The 21,591-nt window shown below is 48.4% G+C and overlaps 1 protein-coding gene across 8 annotated transcripts in view; it reads left to right on the top strand.

The window, feature by feature from the left end:
* Positions 1-21,591, top strand: part of LOC112463596 (teneurin-a) — a 332,312-nt gene that overhangs the window by 234,099 nt on the left and 76,622 nt on the right. Inside the window, exon 1 of one of the 8 annotated variants that reach the window (XM_025030120.1) lies at positions 13,422-15,586. The exons of the other annotated variants lie outside the window; for them this stretch is intronic. Coding sequence (XP_024885888.1) covers positions 15,531-15,586 — 56 coding nt within the window. The 5' untranslated portion in view covers positions 13,422-15,530. Of the gene's footprint in view, positions 1-13,421; positions 15,587-21,591 lie in introns of those variants that run through there. 8 annotated transcript variants of the gene reach the window in all.

Genomic DNA, 21,591 nt, shown 5'->3' with positions numbered 1-21,591 from the left:
CGGACCCCCCGCGGAAAAATACACGACGGTCGTACGCACACAGGGTGAAGCCGCATAACAGAGACGTAAACAGCTACAAACTACGAGAAGCAGAGGGCGAAACACGCGTCATACGCCCGCATTCATAGTTCATATGTACAAAGTGACATATGCATGCGCGAAGGGCCGAGCGACACGCAGAGCACCGTAATCCCAGCGTGGGCGTTTGATGTCTACGGCGAAGTTTAAGGTGAGGGCGACCCGCCCGAGACCCCGCCGCTCTCTGGCACCCTCTCCCTCTCCCATCGGGTTTACACTTTTACACCCTGGGAGGGGGTGACCCGAGGGGAGAGACCCGGCCAGGAAACGAATGAGCTACGACGAGCCGCGGATACGTTGTTACAAGGTGTCGCAGCAGCCTGTCGTCCACGACCGGTCTATTAATACACCCTTTATTACTCCGTTGAAACAGTTGACAGACGATAGAGGTCTGTTAACGACACTACTATATTTATGCCGAGCTTACGACCGGCGTTTGTAATATCCGTCACAGTAGGAGGGCTCCGAAATAATGAAAACGTTCCTTCTATGCTAAGATGCAGAGGTAAGAAAATATTACATTGCGCTGCCAAATAAAATTTGAAAGAGAAATAATTCCCCTTAAAAGATATATTAAGAATAGAGATATTATCTTACTTTTTTCGAAAGACTACATCAGAAATTTTATCCCGTGGTGTTTAGACTTTAGAGTTTAGACTAATCACAGCTGGCGATATGTACAAACAACCATGTACTAAAATTTATTAAACAACATCCTGCAATATTTAAACCACGTCTAAGAATATATCAACCGCCTATCGTGTGCAGCGTCCATCGTTTAGCTTTCCGGATTTAAAAATGTTTTTTTTTCTTCGGTCGGAAAGAAGGAGAGAAGGAATCACGGCCCGAACGTTCCGCTGTAAACATCGAAGAGAAACGGTGCAAGGTAAATACGCGGTCATAACACCATACATCTCCTAGCCCAGCAGGATTAGATCGGACAGCCTCAAGACATTATTCTCCGGGTTTATCGACGATGACGGCAACTCCGAGACACGGGCCGATCCATCAAAATCAAGGAAACGACCGTTCGATGCAATTAACATCCTCCCTCGCGAAATTACCTCACGCCCCGATATGTACAGGCGAGCGCGAGTGTCGAAACCGGCGGGAGAGATCCGGAGTATATTAGCAGCATTAATTACGCGACCCTTCGACTCGTCCGTTGCGAGGGTGGCCGTATGCGAGGGCCAACCCCCTGCCGAAATCCGCAGGTCGCAACGGAAACGAATGACCGGGGCCGGGCCGCAGTCCCGAAACGAACGATGGAAGTTGAGTGCCTTCACGTAGCGGTCAATCCTTGCCTGAGTAAACACAATCCAAACCCCCGGAGTCTCCTATTAATTATCTTGAGCACCGTCTTTATAAGATTCGTCGAAAATACGCATAAACAACGATGATAGATTAGAAATCAATATACCTCGAATTAATTTTTTTTAAAATCAATTACGTAATCTTTTAGGGAATGCAAAGATGCAAAGATAACTTTTTCACATCAATCGGTTTTGAAAAATCGCACTAACTTTCTTTTTATAAGAGAAACTTCGTTACTTCTCTTTCGCGAAGAGATTTGAGTGAGATTCGTGAAATTCGATTAGGATAATACTTAATTAAAATTTAAATGGAGACTTTACTTAATTTAAAAATTCTTCCTCCGATTTTTTTTCTCTTATTCCTCTTGCTGTGCTAAAGAAAAATGTTCATACATATCTACTCGCATTTTTTTTGCTACGTAATTTGCAACATCCCTGAATCTTTTTCCGCGAGATGAAATTGCCAACTTCGCGCATCCAGCAAGTCGTCTTCACTCGCCTGCCGACGCGACGCGACGGGGTGCTGTCCGGAAACCGCGTGATTGTATTAGTGATGTCTGCCGTCACGTTGCTCGACATTGGCCATTGCCAACGCACGACGCGAATGTCGGGGGCGCGCAATGGAAGCAGAGAATCCTTTTATTAATTGCGTCTGAGGGAGCACGCGGGAGGGCGAGAAAGAGGGAGAAGCGAGAGGGCTGCTCGACCCCAAGCTCGACTCATGCGTCCGCCGTCCAGCCTGGTCAGCAACCTAAGATTGCGCCGCGTCCCGATAAAATCCCATTAACTTTATCTGCATCCTGCGCGGTGCCCTATGAAAAGCTGCAGTATTTCGCCCGCCTTTATCGCGCGCGCCACCCCAGCCGCATTCTCGCACCCCCCCCACGTGTCGTGTTATGAACCTTGCTCGACGACGACAACACAACGGCGACGACGACGACGACGAGTGGTGGTGGGGTGGATCGCCGTTACACTGCTATTCTCTCCTTCCTTTCGTTGAACGGTGATGTGCGATATATTCGCATAATTACGAGATCGGAGATTTGTGTGTAGAGGCATTAACGACACGTAGCTATTAGGGGTTAATTTATATAGAAAGATGAATCTTTTATATTAGCGTGTAACATTTTGTGTATTACTATGCATCAAGATCGTTTTGAAAGCTGCAACGGCGTGTAACGGCATGCTGAACGGTAAATTAATTCAGATAAAGATATTCTTTATGAATGCGTTTTAGTAGCACAGATAGATCGAAAATCTCATTTTGGCCGCTACGAAATTAGAAACGATCCGCAAAATTCTCAAGTTACGAGTTATAAAAGATTTAACTCTATATCTCGACACCGCTACGCTTTTAATTAGAAGTTATCGATCGGCACGGTTTAATTGTCCTGGTTTTTCGTCTTAAATCCCCCGCCATCGGGCCAGCTAGGCCATTAAACGATTCATTCGTTGATCACGCGTCCTGCGCAAAAACTCTGCGACGTACTTACTTCTCAGTTCCGAACGAACGAACGTTTGAATCACTTCGTGGAGTAATTACTGCAGTTAACGCGATATCGGCTATTCACTTATCTAACCGCGACTCAAGTCCGACCCAAGACTCGTCATTGATCGTGAACGTTCGTAATTTTTGGGGGAAAAACTGCGAGGCGAGGAAAAGAGAGCAAACTCACTTTTCTAAAAAGAAGTCGCTTTACCCAAGTTCCGCGAGCATCTTATTAAAACAAATGGTCGTCCATGCCTTCGGAAGAGACACCCTTAATTACGTCGTCCCTCTCGGCAAACCGGGTCATACTATCTGCATACCCATTGTCGTTAAGCGCTCCTCCTCCAGTTTTTGTGCCCCGCGGAACTTATGCCGTTTAGGAACGGTCTCTCGAATCTTCGCCGAAGATATCCCACAATACTCGCCCTGAAATTTCGCTAATGCAAGCCTCCACGCGAGTCCGCAACTGCGGATAGATCGATATTAAGTGGGGCGTTTTGTAATAGTCATCTCGGGGCCGTCTCTTGAAATGAATTTATAACTTTGCTAAATTTGACGTCAGCGATCGATCATCCTCATCGAGTTACTGTAATTTAGAAAATTGATGTTCCGCTATTTTCGGCTCGTCCATGTAATGCAAGACGTATAGTCGACCTAGCAAAATGTGGCCTGTAACTACCGATTAACCCATAACGCTTCTTCGCGCGATCAATGCGCGTAAAATAGCGGGGATACAAATCGGCATAAAATTGTATAGCTCGTAATAGTGACAGCGGCAATTAGCCAGATACATGCAACACGCTATCGTTTACGATCATTCGATCGAAACACTCAAGTATCACACTCTCTTGTATAATTCCCTTGTACTCTTTCTCGGCACATCGTGATCTACACGCGTAATTCCCACTGTGTGTCACGCATACGTATAATATTTATACGGCTTCCGGGCAATCTACCAAATGACACGAACAGTCGAACGATTTAGGGGAGAACCATATTGAACGCATATCCTTTCAGAACCAATGAACTTTGGGTAATATTTCCAGAGTTTCTTACCGAAAAAAGCTATATAAAGAAACTCTGCTATTTATTTTTTTACTTTATATTTTTTTACGTTTAAATTCATACATTTTATAACACATTGTTCAGAAATTTTGTAGGCGATGTTATTTGACAGTTTTGAAAATTTGCAAATATGAATGCAATAAATGTTACAAGAACTTAAAGAGAGATTAGAATTGCGAGAGGTTTGCCAGAGTCTAAAATTTTGTACAAAGCTTTAAGTATATCGTCGCGCAACAAGAGGCACCTTCCCTCGAAAAAATCTCGGCATACCCCGGTCTCTCGTGGCAACAGAGAGTAACAGGAGGGAAAGCGAATCTCCCTCCAATGGCTCACGGTGACCGCGGTAACCGCACATAAATCCAGATCGACCCTTCACCTCGGAATCGCGCGCGGTGATTTAAGCACTCGGCAGGCCGACCTAATATGGTTTCCTAAGTAGAAGAGTGTCATCGAGCGTGTGATTCCCCGTAATGGTCTTTCGCTTTCCAGACCGTTAAGCAGCGATACGTTGCGAAGCCGGCTCCACAAACGACGGTACATAGTTAAGATGTCGTGAGAAGGTGGTAGCTTCTTCTCTACTTTAACGTCTATAAAATAATATATGTATTATAGATGTGTTAAGAGACAAAAATCAACTTTGGCCTCTTGTAGATATATTAACAGAGAATTACTACAAACCACGTTCTCGTTCAAAATTATCACTTCTATAAGGATAGAATTGTAAAAGAATTATACCAAATTTTGCAGATAAAATTAGATTCTATAATCAATTCTTGTAATTCTTGTATTATTCATAAAATGAAAAAATCATATCGTTACGTTTTTCCGATTTGTCCGCTCATACGTAACACATCAGTTTTTCCTATAAATATTCATTTGTTTACGATGGAAGAGATTGAATTTGTTCACGGCGTCAAAGCAGAATTTATAATTGGACGGTTAGCAGACGGAGTCTAAACTGGCTTACTGTAACTATATATAAACGAGAGATTAAACAGTCATTAAGCAGTCGCGTTTGTCAGTTATGTGAGAGGTAAATCGAGCAAACGGGGGCGTCTTGAGAGGAACATCCGGAAACTCTCCTGTTTTGGGTCTCACTCGGGACATCAATGCGCAGACAATTCGCGAGGGACGTGATTGCATGGCTATCGATTTCGTCGGCGGCGGCGTGAAAAGCCGCGGGAAAACGAGGTGTTCACGTATAAAATGCGCACGCGGGGAGAGAGAGAGAAAGAGAGAGAGAGAGAGAGAGAGAGAGAGAGAGAGAGAGAGAGAGCATCACGTTCGAGACGGAAAGACATTCGTCGGCATTACGATCCTCGATCGAGCGAGTGCTCTCTCGTTCTCCACGCGCGCGCGCGCGCGCGCGCGTGTGCGTGGAAAACAATAACGTTTTTATAACCCGGGCCCGTCGTGCACTCCTCGTCAAGGGGGAGCGTCTCCGCAGAGTAGGATGGATGAGCCTGTAAACGCGTATCCACGGCCACCCCTACGTCGCAATATCGCGCCACGGGGATAGGATCGAGGGATGCCGGTCGGCTTTATTTCTCTCCAGTGGCAGATATCGCGAAGGCGGGCCACTGACAAAAATAGCGAAATTGGACCCGTAACCGCATTCGGAAGTTTGTCGATATATTTCTAGAATATGCGAAACCATGGTAGTTATGGAGATCCTGCAATTAAAGAGATATAAAACTTTGCGATCGTATAATGTAATTGACAAACTGTTCGGCTTATCTCGATTTGCATCGCCGTATCATTAAATACGCACGATTTTTTTTATCTTTAAGTTACATCTTTTTAGTAAATATTGTTACCGATCGATGTGTTATCGTTGCTGACACTTTATCAAATAATGTTGTCTGGTGAACTCGAACTGTCAAAGCGAGTCTTCCTACATATCTTTGACATGATTGTTTTCGAGATCTCTAGGCCGCTCGGTGCATTGTGCTGTAAGTCGACACAAACGTACATTATTTATCAAGAAGAGAGCTACGGGTCCCTTACTTACTTCGTGATCATTGCCGAAAAAGTCGAGTAAACTCCGCCAAGAGCCCGATAACCGACGCAGTCACGCAAGTCTCCGATAAGACGCAGACTCGCTCGTCGCGCTCTCAAGCGAACTTTGTTAAGCTACTCTCTGGTAAATCCGTCTTAGCGTCTTCAGTAGTCGTCGCGACGAGCTGAATGCGCACCGGTGTTCCTCCCAGAAGCAAGCCAATAAATAGATTCGGTAAGGATTCGCGCACCGTTGGAGGGTTAAAGACATGCTTGTCCTCCATCCTTCTTCCTCTACCCCTTTCTCTCTCTCCCTCTCTCTCTCTCTCTCTCTCTCTCTCTCTCTCTCTCTCTCTCTCTCTCTCTCTCTCTCTCTCTCTCTCTCTCTGCCCTTCTTTCTGTCTCTCTCTTCCGCTCCCGACTATCTTTATCTCTTTCGCCGTTCGAGCGTTGTCTAGCTTCTCCGCCCGGTTAAACAACCGACGTTTGCTCAATGTTTCAAACAAACCGGCCGGGTGAGGCTTTATTTGCAGTGAGTCGGGCACCAGTGAGAGCTTCCGCAAGAGAGCCCAGTCACCCTGCACCCAGCAGCAACCGCGATCTCGGTTGAGCTCTTTATGCTCACCGGAAACACGCACGTGTACGTACATACGTATATCCACCCACCTACTTCCACGCGATCTTTCGGCACACCGAGGCGCGTGATCGCGCGTGCACCACATACGTGTGTGCTCGCTCGCGTACAGGCAAGTGGAGAACGTAAAAGCAGATTAACGCCGCAGTGCGGCCCGTGGCGGAGAGATATGGAATGCGCAGAGATAGAGAGAGCATACGTGTAACGCAGTTTCGCCGTACGATTACGCGTTTGTGCCAACCTCTGATATGGTGCGTGGGCATCTCCATTGTGGAATCCCCTTTAAAGTCGGTCGTCTGGAGAAGCGTCTATATCCCGGTGCCCGCCTCGCTAATGGCCGATTCAATTTACTAATGGACCCGCAGCCCGGGTCGGGTCAGTCCTATTAGTTCGCGAATTTCGCCGATACCGACTCCGATCACTCGTAGATTCGACCGGCCCGCGTGTTGCAAGATTAACGCGGAGATTTCGTCGTTTCGCTTGACAGTCGAACGAACTCCGCTCCGCTGTCGCGCTCCACGCACGACGGAGTCGTGTCGTTTCGTCCTGATGATCGAACTTAATAAACATATCCGCATATTTTACAGCACAGTTATACTAGTAATAGTAGTACAAAATCTTTTCACTTTCAATGTTCTCACAGTGTGCATAAGATCTACATATGGAATTTTTTATGTCGAGACAAAGCTCGTTATACTAGATGTTCTCAAGCATGGTTCACGACGCACAATTCAAAAGGCTAGACGATACTGAGGACGTTCGAGACACGAGCCGAGCGAAGGCAAATTGTCGGTAGTGTCTTCGTTCCAAGCCTCAGATTATTCAGAAGGCGAAATAAAGTTTCGCCCGCGCGCACACGCGGTCGATATACCTTTCGCGCTTCCGATGTCTTTCGAACTGCAGAGAAGCGTACAACTGGAAGGAGAGATAGAGGCCCCAGGGAATATCCGCGGGGAACGAGATTGGCATCCGGCCAAACGCCGCTGCGTTATCGGCGAGGCCCGCGCGGCGGTAAATGCAATACGCAGGACCTGATTTGAATTATGCCGCCTGCCGCCGCTCGTCCGGAGCTAGGTAAACCGGTCTCTCTCTCTCTCTCGCGCGCGCGCGGAGAGGCGGACATCATAATATCCGCCGGGATATGATATTAAGCGAGCCGCGCCGGGGATGCCTCTCCAAACCGAACGCGAGAGAACGCGAACGAGAGAAGCCCGGCGCGGCGCGACAGACTTCGCGGATCGATTCGTCATCCGGCGAGCAGGGCGCCGGTTATGCGCGGTTAATGAGCGATCGTGGCTTAGACAATGGCCCAGTGTATGGCATATCTAGGGCGCTTGTACGATCCTCCGCGGACGCTCCTTACTGCCGTTCCGTTCTTTAAATCACCAAGCCTATCCCCTCGGCCGATCGACCGTGAACTCGATCCATCTCGGCGGAATTGCGAGCATAAACGACCGATTCTGTTACGCTATGTGCATATCTAACGGACGTTGACTGAAATACGTTCATATCATTTCTCATCTATTTTCATTGACAAGATACTGTCAATGAAAATATTCATACATAAAATAGTTTGAGACTTGAACAGTGCCTAATAGACAGATTTGCATGGAATGTGATTCCTAAAATATTTTGCACATGAACGTCGTTATGTATTCATTCGTATTTTCTCAATACAAATAAAACATGGGATACGATGGATTTCGCTATCTCTTTCTTTCCCTTTTATTTCTATCGAAAAATATAGATCGCGTCCATATGCAAACTATTTTAGGAATTAACTTCTATGCAAATTCGTTCCTTTTTTTTCGCAAGAAATATAAAAAGTGGCGTTCGCGTCGCTTTTATATCTATCTCCTCTCTATAGATAAATTCTCTTTTATTATCTCGTCCGCACTTGTGGAAGGATCTCTCGATATAAGGCATCAGTTGACCACGGACATACAAGAATGGGTCTCGCAATCCTCTCGACTATCGACCGTTCGCCAAAGTGAACACTCGCCGGGGCGAGACAATGGTCGAGAGCGATGAGCGATGTACTCGCTCGAGGTCCTCGAAGAGGGAATCTCTCCTCTTCCCGTCGTTCTCCTTTTTAAATCAGCTACCTGAGACTCGGTCGTATCGCCAATGCGGAGCTCGTTTCCCTCGAACGGAGTACGTGCACAGAGCTGTGTCGTCTTCCCGCGTGTATGTCGCGTACGTACGCGCGTGCATAATGCAGGAGAGGACGGGCCCCCGGTCGAGGAATATATCTCCTCCACCGGCTCACCGCAGGCCCAAATGTATTCACCCAATTATCTTCGCATCGCCGTGCCCCACGTTCCGTCCTCCCGCGCGTCCCTCCGTTGTGCTCCGCAACTTTTTCCTCTCTTACTCTCTATCTTCGCCGGCGCATTTGCATGGAATGCATTCATATGAAATCGACCATTCTTCCGCTGACTTCTCCGTCCGCCTTCTCTCTGTCTTTCCGTCTCTCTTTCTCTCTCTCTCACTCCCTCGCGCGATCACATTCTCGCCACGATCGTCTACGGTCTATGTGGCACATCTTTGGGTTCTCTTCGCAGCTCGGTAAATCCCACTGAGGATACTCGAGATGTAACGCGCGTCGCAGAAAATTGGTTCGTCAGTAATGACGACGTGCTCTCTTTCTCTCCTTGCCATGATGTTATAATTCGGATCTCTCGAAGCTTTCGATGGCGGTCTCTTGTGAAGCAAAGTCAACTGTTCCGTTATTAGCACGTAAAACGTTAATATATTACGGTTTGCATCTTTCGCACAAGCAGTGAGATTTTTCTGAAGGTATTATTACTCTTACACTTAGCACTTTTCTAATGTCGTTAAGAATTTTATTTAGTTAACTTCATTCTCTTATCTATATCAAATTATTAATTTCGAGATTTTGTAAACTGTTCTCGCTCTCTCTCTTTCTCTCTCTTGACATGCAAATAGAATGTCCACTGAAAGCTTGCATCACGCTGTATGTCACGACCGCAGAAACGATACGCAACGTAATCCGACGTATGCATGCGTATAACGCTATCGCATGTGAGCCATACGGTACATAAACGGCGAAACTGGGGCGTATTATAATGTCATCGCAACAAATGTCGCAAGAACGCATCAATGAAATAACGAAGTATTGTTAATTGTGCAGAAGTACATTCACAAGGCGTTATTGATCAGGATTTTTTAAATACAAAAGGATGAAATTCGCATAAGATGATTCATTTTGCTAGCGCGTTTCCCGCTATATACGACTGTACAGCTGGATTTCCAAATGGGAGAAGCCTTTAAGAAAATTACTTTAAAATTCAATTAATGAACTTAAGAAAATTAGGCGACAACGTTTACACATGCCGGATAATAGAAACGAATTTCGAATTTAATTAGAAAGCTCGAGTAAAGTAATAACACGAGCAAAAAGTTATTATTGCATTCAAATATTACATGGAATAATATTTAGTTTGCTTTTCCATCGACTTACTTGCATACTTGTTTATTATTTTATTAAGCATACATTTCTAGAATTATTTTAAATCAAATAGTAATGTAATAATATATCGCAAATTGTGAAAAGACAATTCGCAAAATATTATGAATCTATATGTTAAACTCCATCGCGAGACGAGTCACTGGAAAGCAACATGAAAATCCATAACAGGGAAACTTCAATTAAAGGAAACCACCATCTGCCCCGAAGCGATAACATCGGAGAGGTATTACATCAAAAGGGGCGCGTTTCACGACGGTTAAAAATTCTGAATAACTTCGCGATGCCTTCGAAATGACCTTGGGAAATGGCTCTCACTTTCTCAATTTATTTCCTTATTTCACTACCGTCAGTTAAGCCCGCCCTGTACAATGCAGAACGTCTTCAGGGTCGTCCACCGAGCGACAGACGGGAAGAAAGCCGGGGACGCTCCCGCACGTCCGGGCAAGTCGCCGTCCCAAAGGCAGAGAAGTGACTATCGAGGAGATAAGGAGAACAAATGAGTGCTTATGGCACGGAGGAGGGTAAGCGATATCTCCATCGTCGTCGTCGTCCTCGTCCTCGTCGTCAGGCAGGCAGCCGCGTCACAAAGCAACCAGGACTAAAGAACTAAGGAGATGCACGATAAGAGGGCGCGACGAGGAGAATGAGGATAGGAGGAGAGAGAGGGCGGGATTCAAAGACGTCCGACGTTTTATGTATAGGCGCTGGAGGGACAGCAGGGAAAGTACACGAGGTACGAAGGACGAAAGGAAGGAAGGAAGGAAGGTCCTACACGCCGCGACACGGCAGGGGGGTGCGCGGAAAGCGACACGGGACGGGGTGGGTGGGAGCTGGCGTTTTCTGTTTAAGCAACATCAAAGAGCTTGTCGCAAATTTTCTACCGTCCTCGCTCCGCACCCCTCCCGCCCATCCAGGATCATACGAGACCGTGTTCCATCTACCCGCGCGTACACACGACGCGCGCGTTCCAGCCCGGAGTTTCGGAGTTCCGGGGCGATAGTTTGGGGCACCGAAGAATGGTGAACGTCGTGAGTGGCAATGGGTGGTGGTGGCGGCCGCCGCTGCCGCCGCCGCCGCCGCTAAAAGGGTAAACGTTGTAGGCTACCGCGGTGGATTTTGGCGGATGCACAACAGGGGATAAAACAACTTCTCCATCCATCTTCCTTCCTACCTCTCAAACGTCGACGCGACGCAGGAACGCGCGTGTGTGCGCGCGCATTGAACGAACGTTTACGCACATATTTGTGGATATGTATTTAGGTGAGGGTGATGCGCGTACATGTGTGCACACAGGCGCGGAGTGAGTATCAACGACCGCGGGGCGCGATGCACTGAAGAGATAATTAAACTTCCTTCCGATCGTTCTCACGAGTTGTGTTATGAGAGGGAGCGAAGTGGCGTCGGGCGATTAAAGCGCCCGATGATTCTACGCGAATCTACGTCGCGTCTCTCGCTGAGAAGAGACTTTTTATTTGCTTCTTTTTTCCACGGAGAATAAGTTTCACGCGAGTAGCTTATGCAGAACGCTAATAAGAACGCCTTTCAGCATTAAAATGCCATTAATGACTTATCTGAATTGACCTATATAAGAATTCCGCATATAGAAGATTCGTGGAATCATTACCGAGTTGCATTTTTATTAGAAATATTATTAAAGCATCTACTTTTCTGAGAAATTTATTTTGTATTAAAAAGTATCCCGCGTAAGGTATTATTATCGAAAAGACTTTGATACTTATTTTAATTTCGTTGCATTTTGACTTATCGACGAAACGCACGATGAAAATAGTTAATCGGATTTACCGTTAATACATTTTAATAATGAAAGTTATATATATATAACTTTACTAAGCTGAGTATATTCCGCAAGTTGATACAGGGTTCTGCGTTAAACAAAATTCGATGTTAATCACTTTTGGCAAGCTACAGAATTGTTTGGCATGAAACTGTTGTGAAGCGTGGCATGAAAGTAACGTGAATTACTTTTATGTTGCTAAGTGATTAATATGTTACATACATATGTATTGTATTTCAAAAAATCCTCAGAAATAATCACAGATAGAACATTATTAAATGCAGTGAATAAATTTTGTGTTTAAATTAAAATTAGATTTTTCGGGATGTGTCCGCTTATAATATAAATAACATGGAGTCTAATCGAGATCAATCTTTCTTAAGTCGCAGTATTGCAGCAATTTCTTCAGTACATGTTTAAGTTAATATCAAAAAATACGGATAAGGAATGAAAATAGACTTAGCATGCTTATTTATATCAAAATAAGTGAAATAGCGTAACGGTGCACAACACATCAATTAATTTAAGGACGCATTAAATGAATGGGGTCGCGGTGACGCGATCTTTGACCCCGAATCGAAAATACAAGTGCTCGACGTCCACGAAATCCACCACCATGCAGCTCTCTCCCTCTCCCTCCCTCTCGTTCTCTCTCTCTATCTCTCTCTCTTTACAACCCCGTCTCTCCAGTTATCCCTGTCGTAGCGCACGCGCATCGCTATTTCTCTTCTCGCCGCTCGGCCATAGCAAGGGTAGCATTACACGTGCACACGTCTATTACGTGTGTCCGCGACTGCATCTATATAGTACCTCGAAAACTTATGCTTGCGGCAGAACAAACCTAGGATATCAAATTAAATCCAGTAATAGCGTGTCTTTAATCGCAGCTTTTTCCTTTTTTTTATGACATTTCAGTAGCGATCTAAACGCAAAATTTTGGAATATTTGTCTTATATGTTAAATACTAATCAACGTTACTCCATTTTATACATTACTATCTTCCGTCTTTAACAGAGATTAAAATATTAATTTGGTAGTACAAATAATATCTCAAACATCTTAACGATTGTATACGAAAAGAAATTTATTTATATACACATAATTTAAATCGAGTGTACTCTGAGACTAAAATTTGTCATTTAACAGTTTTATATGCATTCCGATAAAAAATGTGTTCAAAATAAGTGAGAAGGGGCGAAAAATGTTCGGAGTCTACGGCGCCATCGCGTTCTTTACGCGCGTCATCCGTGAAACGAGTAGATTTATGCTATCGACACCCAAGCGGCCGCGACCCTTATGGAAGGCGCATCATCAAGGGCCGACGACCACGGTGCGACGATCCGAGTAGTGACCGCACCCTCCGCGTGGCGGCGTTCTCTCGCAAAGGGTCGCAATACCGAAACGAGGGTGAGTCTCCGGCCCCCGAGGAGAAGTGAGGGTTGGTGACGCGCGTGGGCGCACGCGCCGAATCTGGCCTCGCGCGATGGTGGGGACGTTCAGTGTCACTTCGTGCCGGGCGTTGCGGCGCCTTCAGTCTTTGATCCGCAGCTGCCGCGGTTGCGTGCCGTTCTCGCACTCGCAGCGTCTCCGCGCGACCAGCCGAGAGAGAGATTAACGACCCCCGTCCGTCGTCGTGCGCGAAAGGAGGAGACATCCCGCGTCCGGTCGCGGCACCCGGTAACGGACAAACGGGGCAACAACGAGCGATTTTTAATCGCGTCCCGATCACGCGTCACCACGGCTGTGAAAATTGGAAACCCCGAAGAGCGTCGCGCGCGACCCATGGAACGACCGCGTCGTTGGCTCCCGATAACGATCGGCGATTCTTCTCCGGAAGACGACAGCTAAATCACTTTGGGAAGTCTCGGAGAGTCGACAAACAGTCGGGCAACTCCGACGTGACACTTCGGAATCGGATAGGGAGCGGACTGAGCGGAGGAAATTGCTCCGATCGACCTCGCGAAAAGTCGGAGCGCTGTCGCGGAAAGTTCTGTCGCCGCGCGCGAGAATCCCATAGGTGACGTCCGACGGTCTATCCTTATCCTCCGCTGACGCGACCCGTCGGCATAAAGCCCGGGGATTTTCGGAGCTGCTCCACTCCATCACGCCGCTCTCTCCGGCAGCTACAACAGCGCGGGATCTGCGTGCGTTTCTCGGCCCGCTGACCCAATTAGTTTTCACACAACCGAGCACCGACAGCGCCCGCGGCTATAAGAGAATGCCCGCGAGCGCGCGCCGCCCGCAGAGCGTAACCGGCTGATCGCAGTTTTCCGAAACGTGCAGATTGAATTCTACGTCGCGGAGCTTCGCGCGCCGAACGTGCCTACCTTTGAACGCGCGCTCGGAATTCGCTGTGCGCGCGGCAGCTGCACCGGGGCTGAAAGCCATTCGACTCGCTCAACGGTATACCAACCAGGCTTCGAGGAGGAGATACGCCGGCAATCTCTCGGGATTTTTTCAGTCGTTTCGTCCAAGTGGCTAGGTGGTGAAATTACGTAGCCGGTCAGATAGTGGTGTTTTCCTTTTTTTTCTGTGGAGTGTCGTGAGCACGATTTTGGAGTACCTGCCGAACCGTTGGTGAATGAACGTCGGATATAAGGGCGTCTCTCGCGGGCAAGATAACGCTCGTTCACGATCCGGAGCACGTTTCGAGAGAGTGTCGGCCGAGATCGTCGAGGAAGAGGGTCGACGCCAAGTTCGGGTCACGCGGAATCGCTGTGTCGAACATCGCTCGCGGGAGGAAGTTGAACTTTCTCGCTGGCGTTGACAGATCGATAACAAAGTTTGCGTACGCGAGTTTCTCCCCCTGTCGTCGTGCCTGCCATCCTGCCTGCCTGCCTGGCTGCCGGCTGTGCGAACGGTGTAGCGCGGAGTCTGCGACACCCTTCTGGCACTCCACCTCCTTGCTACGCGGCGGACGTGGAATGTGTTTAACATTAAACGACTCCCGCGCCCGTGCGTCTTGAGTCTTTCTCCCCCCGCGGGACCAAGTCTGCCGAAGCGTTCACCCGTGAACGTCCAGGATCAATGAACTCGCGAACGTGACTCGCGGCGAGTTCGATCAACGTCACCTCCGAGGACGACGGCAGCGTGTCACGGTAAACGGTCCGTCCCGCGTGAACCTGTGATATGCGATCGTAGAAACGATCCTCGCGAAGAAGCTGACTGCCTCGTCGCGGGACTTGGATGCCAATCGTGCGGCGCCCGTCGGAAATCTGACATCCCGACGATCCACCCGTCGCGGTAGCCTGTCGTTCTCCTTGCCGACCAAGGAGTACCTCGTGAAATATCGTCGGAAGGAGGAGAAGCGACGCGAGGACGCGGTCGAGCGGGAACGGGGTATCAGGGGCTCCTCCTGCCCCAGACTCGGCCCCGAAGGTACCGCAAAGTGCGCAACGGTGAAGGGCAACGGCGGATTCGGCGACTACTCGGCGGCGGGTGAATTCGAGGTCTGGGGCGACGAACACCACGCTGCGGATGGTGGTCTAGACCGTCAGGTGGCGAGGCCGCCTTCGCGGCAGCAACGATGCGAAGGCGGTTCTTCCCTGAGGCCGTTGCTCCACGTAGCCCACTGTGAGCTACACTCGCCGCGGGAAGCCGAGCTGCTGCGTCTCGACCATCTCGAGGGCCTCGATCACAAGTCCGTCGAGCACGACGCGTACTCGATGATGGATAACTTTCACAACCCGGTGCCGCCGCCGTTACCACGACGTCACGTCCGGTAAGAGACGTTGTTACGATTATGCGCCCGGATTTCGTATTGACGATTGTTGAGTGGCAAACTGCAGCGAGGTATAGTTCCGAACGCGCGGTTACAGATCGAAGTTTCGCACTTACAACTCGATTAACGTTTCGTTCCCAACGGGCTCCTTCGGCGGAATATGAACAAGCAGTTGTAGTTTTGCAATAAGTACGGAAACTGTCGGATCATTACTCGAACCCTACCCATTCTATAAATTTATATACGTAAAGATAAGTCGTAGACGAGATGTTTTTTTTTTCTGATACAACTGAATAACTGTCAAAAATCTCGGATGCATTTTGGTTCGCATTTTATAACTTCCTTTCTTAGAAAATTAGGAATATATATAAGTTTTCGAACAATTCTACATTTTGATATGTTGAAATTAATTATTACCTTATTTCATGGCTCTTAAATGCCTGTTGGCAATTCCATATAATGCAAAAATAATTGAAGTATTAAATTGAATCAACCGACTGCGCTATTCATATTTATTATTCAAATTCGCCATTTTAAATCAAGTGTGCTATTGAGCGTCGATCGATATCAACGTGCACCTCGAAACGACCCGTCATTAACTCCATCCTTCGAGCGTGAACTCGTCGAACCTCACTGTATTTCGAGTGCGCTGCGAGCTATATCGGTCCGCGGCATGCACTCGACATGTCAAGCCCCTTACTACCCATCTTTGTTTTTCGCTCGACGTGCCGTCCGTTCTCCTCCACGTCACGGATCTTAAACTGTCGAACCGAGATTCGCGCGCTTCGCTACAGCGAGCACGGAACGTCGTGCGCAATCTTCGCCGTCCTCTGTGTATCGTGGACGAACGCGAAGCCGAAAGCCCGCGCCTTCGTTTCAAGTCTGCGCCTCGCGTGTACGACGATCGATACCGAACGAGCGAGAGAGGTGCACTGAAGACGGGATTTGAGACGAGTGAAACGAGAGAGGAATATCTTCCACGTTGTTCTCTCAGAAATATTCAGGCTCCTCAAGAGCCCAGTTTCTGACGTTGTCGCGCGTCGCGTCGTTTCGGCGCACCCAACAACCTGTTCGCCACGCGATAACGAGCGCGACTAAAATATGTCTTCGAAACCGCGCGTCATTGCGTATACATTCATGGCGCCCGGCGCGTCCCGGAACGAGCAGATCTCCCAAAATTCTACGGCAACGCCCGCGAAGTATGCAAAGTGGCGCATAAATTCACACGGCGTTCCGTAATTAAAATTAACGCAAAGCGGACCGACTGCATACCGTAACCGCACCATTACAGCGCGCCGGAAACACCGTTGAGAGCCTTTCGAAACGCGGCCCTTTACCCGTATCTTGACGAGCGCGCAAAATATGCGCGCGGTAGAGGCAAGGATGTCTGTCTCTCCGTAACCGTGCGAGCGGAGACACAAAGCAAACAGGCGGAGGGTATAACGACGAGCGTCTAGGACTCGGAAATCCACGCATGCCGCGCTCTGCCCCCGCAAGAGCAATCAAAGCAGCCCGGAAATCCGCGCGCGTTAGTCTTAGCGAGCGCGGTTCGCCGCGGCTCGTAGAAAACACACGTTGTAATCCGACGGATTCTGTCGTCGCGAGCGAGTGACACCCGAGATACGCGCGGCAAGGGAAGGATGCAGCAACGCGGCATGCATCGCGGGAACGAGCGGTATGCGAGAGCGAGAAAGAGAGAGAGAGAGAGAGAGGGCCCCGAGCATGCGATCGATATATGCACGCACGGGGGCGAGAAGAGTGTGTACGCGAGTAAGGCAGCGCACGACGACGCGACGGCCCGCCGCGGGAAAGGCAAACAAAGTGATACCGAGGAGAGGAAGCCGCGACGAGGGTGGCGAAGGAGCATAGGACGAGAAAGCGACGGTAGGAGGAAGAGAGGCGGTTTAGAGAGGGTACGTCGAGTATGTAAAAGGCGTGCGGCGCGGGGCGGCTGCACGGCGCCGACATTTCGCGGTGAAGCAGGCGACCCCATAGCCATGCATCACCCTGTCCTCTACCAACAACTACCCGCTATAGCTGCACCTACACGACCCCCTCGCAACTTCTCTTCTCCGCTTTTGTCTCTCTTTCTCTCCCATTTTCTCTCTCTTTCTCATTCTCTCTCTTCCTCTCTTCCTCTTCCTCTTTCATCGCCACGCTTTGCCGCTTCCGCCGCGACTCGTTCTTTCTCGTTTCTCGTTCCCGTTCTCCATCCGCGCGTTTTTCTCCGTTCGGTAGCACTTTTTCGCCTCTCTCCTCCCGTCGTTGTCTATCTTTTATCTCTTCCCTGAGCGCGGCCACGTCTCTCCCGACTATTCGTGCCCTGGTTTTCGCTCGGCACAATTCGACCGCCCTCGTCGCTGGTCCTTCTCACCACTCCGCGACGCTCCCTAACGCCGAGATTCCATTTTATGCACATCGCGTATCGCGCGGCGGCACCATTACCTCGTTTACCGTTTGTCCCGTAACGACGCGTATTCGCTCGGAGTCCAGTGGCGGATACAACGGCGGACGGAACGATAGAATCGCCCCCGGTTGAACGGTGAAGAAAGGAATCGAAAGGAAGGGAGAACGGGGAAGGCAGAGCAAGCTACCGTTGCACGGATAGGCAGCGTGAAGAATGGAAATCGTATTTCCATAATATCCTAAACTGCTTCCGCGTCGGTGAAATGCAAGCGGGGACACCGAAAGAGAACGTCGCGGGGAATTTTACAGACGCGAGCGAACGATTTCCATCGTTCGATATTAGCCGACTGTAGCGTAACGCTGGAGACGCAGCGGTTTTTCGCGATATGAGGAGGGTATACGACCGAGAGAGTGGTGCCGAGAGAGAGAAACGCGAAGGAGTGATATATACTTCTTGCGCGAGAGAAAGAGAGAGGGAGAGAGACTGACGGGCGGGTAGGAGGGAAAAGAAAAAAGATGAGGGAGGTGGAGAGAGAAAAGTGCGCGGAGAATTCTCTCGGTGGAGATAAGGGTTTTACATTCTATGTTACGCTACACTGGATGAGCGATGGTACGACTTCTCTTCCCACCGGAATATTCCACTTACCGGGATATTGGTACACCGATGATATTTCTCTACGCGCGGCGCGCGGCGAGCACGTTCGATATATCGGCGTGACAAATCGTATTCTGGCCGGGCCCGCCGCCGCCGCCGCTTAGAGCCACCGATACGTGAGAACGTAACGATTAACCAACGAGTTTGGTTCTTTTCCACGCGGTCTTCATAATACATCTCGAGATGACGCGAGGGAAGAACGATAGCGTGTTTTGTTAATCGTGATATTCTATTAATCTATCCGTTATATATTTCCGTGGTGATTTTACACTAGAGTATAAAGAATTATATGTACATGGAATATATTTTGCGAAACGTTATAAATCACACTTTGCTGAATAAGCAAAGCTCGTCTTTATCTTCCGGTAGCAGTACTTCTCGAGCAATTATTAGTTCAGGGCAAAACTGCGAGTCATCAAATATCAAGAACACCCTAAACTACTGACTCTCAACGAGGTTTTCTGTGAAAGAAACTTTTCAGAGGTCTGCTGAATGTTACAAACTTTTTTATACACTTTTCAACGAGTTCATTATAAAACTCATATATTTAATATTAGAGACAAGTTATTCTTAGAATTTTGCTTGACCTAAAAAAACGCTTCTAATGGAGAGTATTTCGCCTACCTCGCGAAATACGCAAAGGTTACAAGGTGCTAAACACTTCTACTTTTCTTGTGCCGTGCTGATGCCATAAATAAAAAGAGCCATGGCAACTGAAATTCCCATTGGACTCGAAACTGCTAACGATCGACCACCTGGCTCGACGTGGCTCGGCTCGCGTGGAAGTCGACGCGCGAACGTAATCTTCCACGTCACTATTAATTAACGAAATCAGCCCGCTGCGATACGGTTATTAACGGGACCGTTTTGTGGGCGAAAACACATTGTCACTCCATCGCTCAGGATACCCCCATGCCGAACGGGACATGCGAAAAAAACAGACCGAGCGCACGCTCGTAGATCTCAGATACGCTATCACGCGTTTTACCGGGGAAGTTTGATAAGAAAAAAAATGTCTTCGTCCGGTGACGCATCGCGGTGAGGGAGAACGTGTAAACAACACCTCCACTCGCATTTATTTACCTGCCCCCGACAAGTAGGGGAAACTCCTGAACGCCCCTAGAACCCAGAACCGGGGAGAGAATGATTCCGAAAAACCGCCGCGAGTGGATAGAAACGAGACCGTCTTCTAGGATAGACTCCGTTTCCGGGTACAAGCCCGTTAAGACGTGGCGGAATTAACCGCGTTCAAGGGGTCGGAACGCTTTATTATGCCGCTGCTCCTGATGATGCACATGGCGGGGATCGATTTCTGGGAACCGAGGGGCGACACGGCGTTGATTGCGGGAATGTAAGAGCATCGATCAACGTTTCGGTGGGAAAACTGATGCAGTACCTGCAATTCCAGGTTTTGCACCACATTACAGCGATTTATTACGTGCGTTTGTTGAAATTTCTGGTATGTAAGCCGTTTAACATGCGCAGGACCGAGTACGTGGAGAATGCGAGGTATAATGATAAACGATAGTACAGTGATAAAATCCTTGATTTTCCTGTGGCAGATAAATAATCGGGTATTCAGTTTGTTGTCGCAAAAATTTCATGCATGTCTAATATATGTATATATATATACATATATATACATATATTAGACATGCATGAAATTTTTGCAGAATATATATATATATATATATTCTGCGACGGTTTTCCAAATAATTTGCACTTACGATATATCTAAAAGTATTGCGGGATAAGAATCTTGAAATTGCGGTGGTCGGGTGCACGTAGCTACGGTCGAGCGGTCGCGCGTTGCTACCCGAACGCATTTGCGGCGAATCGACGTCGGGAATACCTCTGGAATATATTCGAGTGTACATACACACCGCCGCGTCACTTAGACGGCCCAGACGCAGTCTCGGCAATTGATAGGTAGTCACGCTAGGCTGACCTCAAGGGACATCAGTTCGTGTAGCGCATCGTGCGCGGCTCCCGCCGCCTTCCACCGCTGCCCCCCTGCGGCCGCCTTAGCTTTCGTAAAATCTACTCCCAGACCGGGCGTTCGTAGCTTCCGCCTCGTATCTTTCGCCTACAACCACGCTCAATCGCGCCCCTCCTCGTACACCCTATCCTCCTACCGTCACTTCGCTACCCTCTTTCCAACTCTTGCCCCCCCTCCCCCTGGACTCGCCGTCTCCATCGCCCTCCGTTTCTCTTCTTCTTTCGTGTTGCTACCTTCGCGCCTCCCCCTGTGTTCACCTACTCTTTCTCTTCCTCCGCTCTTCGCCGCGCCTTTCTTTCTCTCTCTCTCCCTCTCTCCCTCTTTGTGTAAGCTCACGGTTCCATCGTCTCAACATGTCGGTGCCTCCGCTCTCCACCGCTCGGATATCTCACCGCACTTTTACCATCGCTCTTAAACCACTCCGTATCCTGTCCTTATCGACGCATGCGTGTTTCCCCACGTTTTTCTCTCTGTCTCTCTATCTTGTCTTCTTTTTCCCATCCTACTTCGCCACCCTCCTGGAGCGATTCCGACGCGCGCGTTCCGCCTCCGTCCGAAGGTTTTCTCGCTTCCGCCGCTGACCACCACGCATTTTTCATCCTCGCCACCCCCGTGGCGAGCAACAACCAGCGCTGTTCGAGTGACTCGGGGTTTTAGTCGTCCCTTGATCCGCTTCTTCGCACTTACTCCGCCCGAACGATTCGCACCTAATACTTTTCTAATAGGAAAAAGGCAGAGTCAAGATATACGGGGAATTTTTCTACACAACATGCACATCCAATGAATGTGAAAATGTCCCATAAAATCCCGGATTTCTGAACATTTCTTAATCTCGTCGTTAATCGTCAGGATTAATTGTAAAGGGAATATATATTATCTCTGGAAAATATCCCTTTGTTCTCTAAATTCTGCAGCAATAATGCAGTATATTTTTATTATATACTA

The sequence above is a fragment of the Temnothorax curvispinosus genome, unplaced genomic scaffold, assembly GCF_003070985.1.
Source record: "Temnothorax curvispinosus isolate PA1 unplaced genomic scaffold, ASM307098v1 QBEX01001437.1, whole genome shotgun sequence".
Classification (NCBI taxonomy): Eukaryota; Metazoa; Arthropoda; class Insecta; order Hymenoptera; family Formicidae; genus Temnothorax; species Temnothorax curvispinosus.
This window is presented reverse-complemented; position numbering and strand designations above follow the sequence as displayed.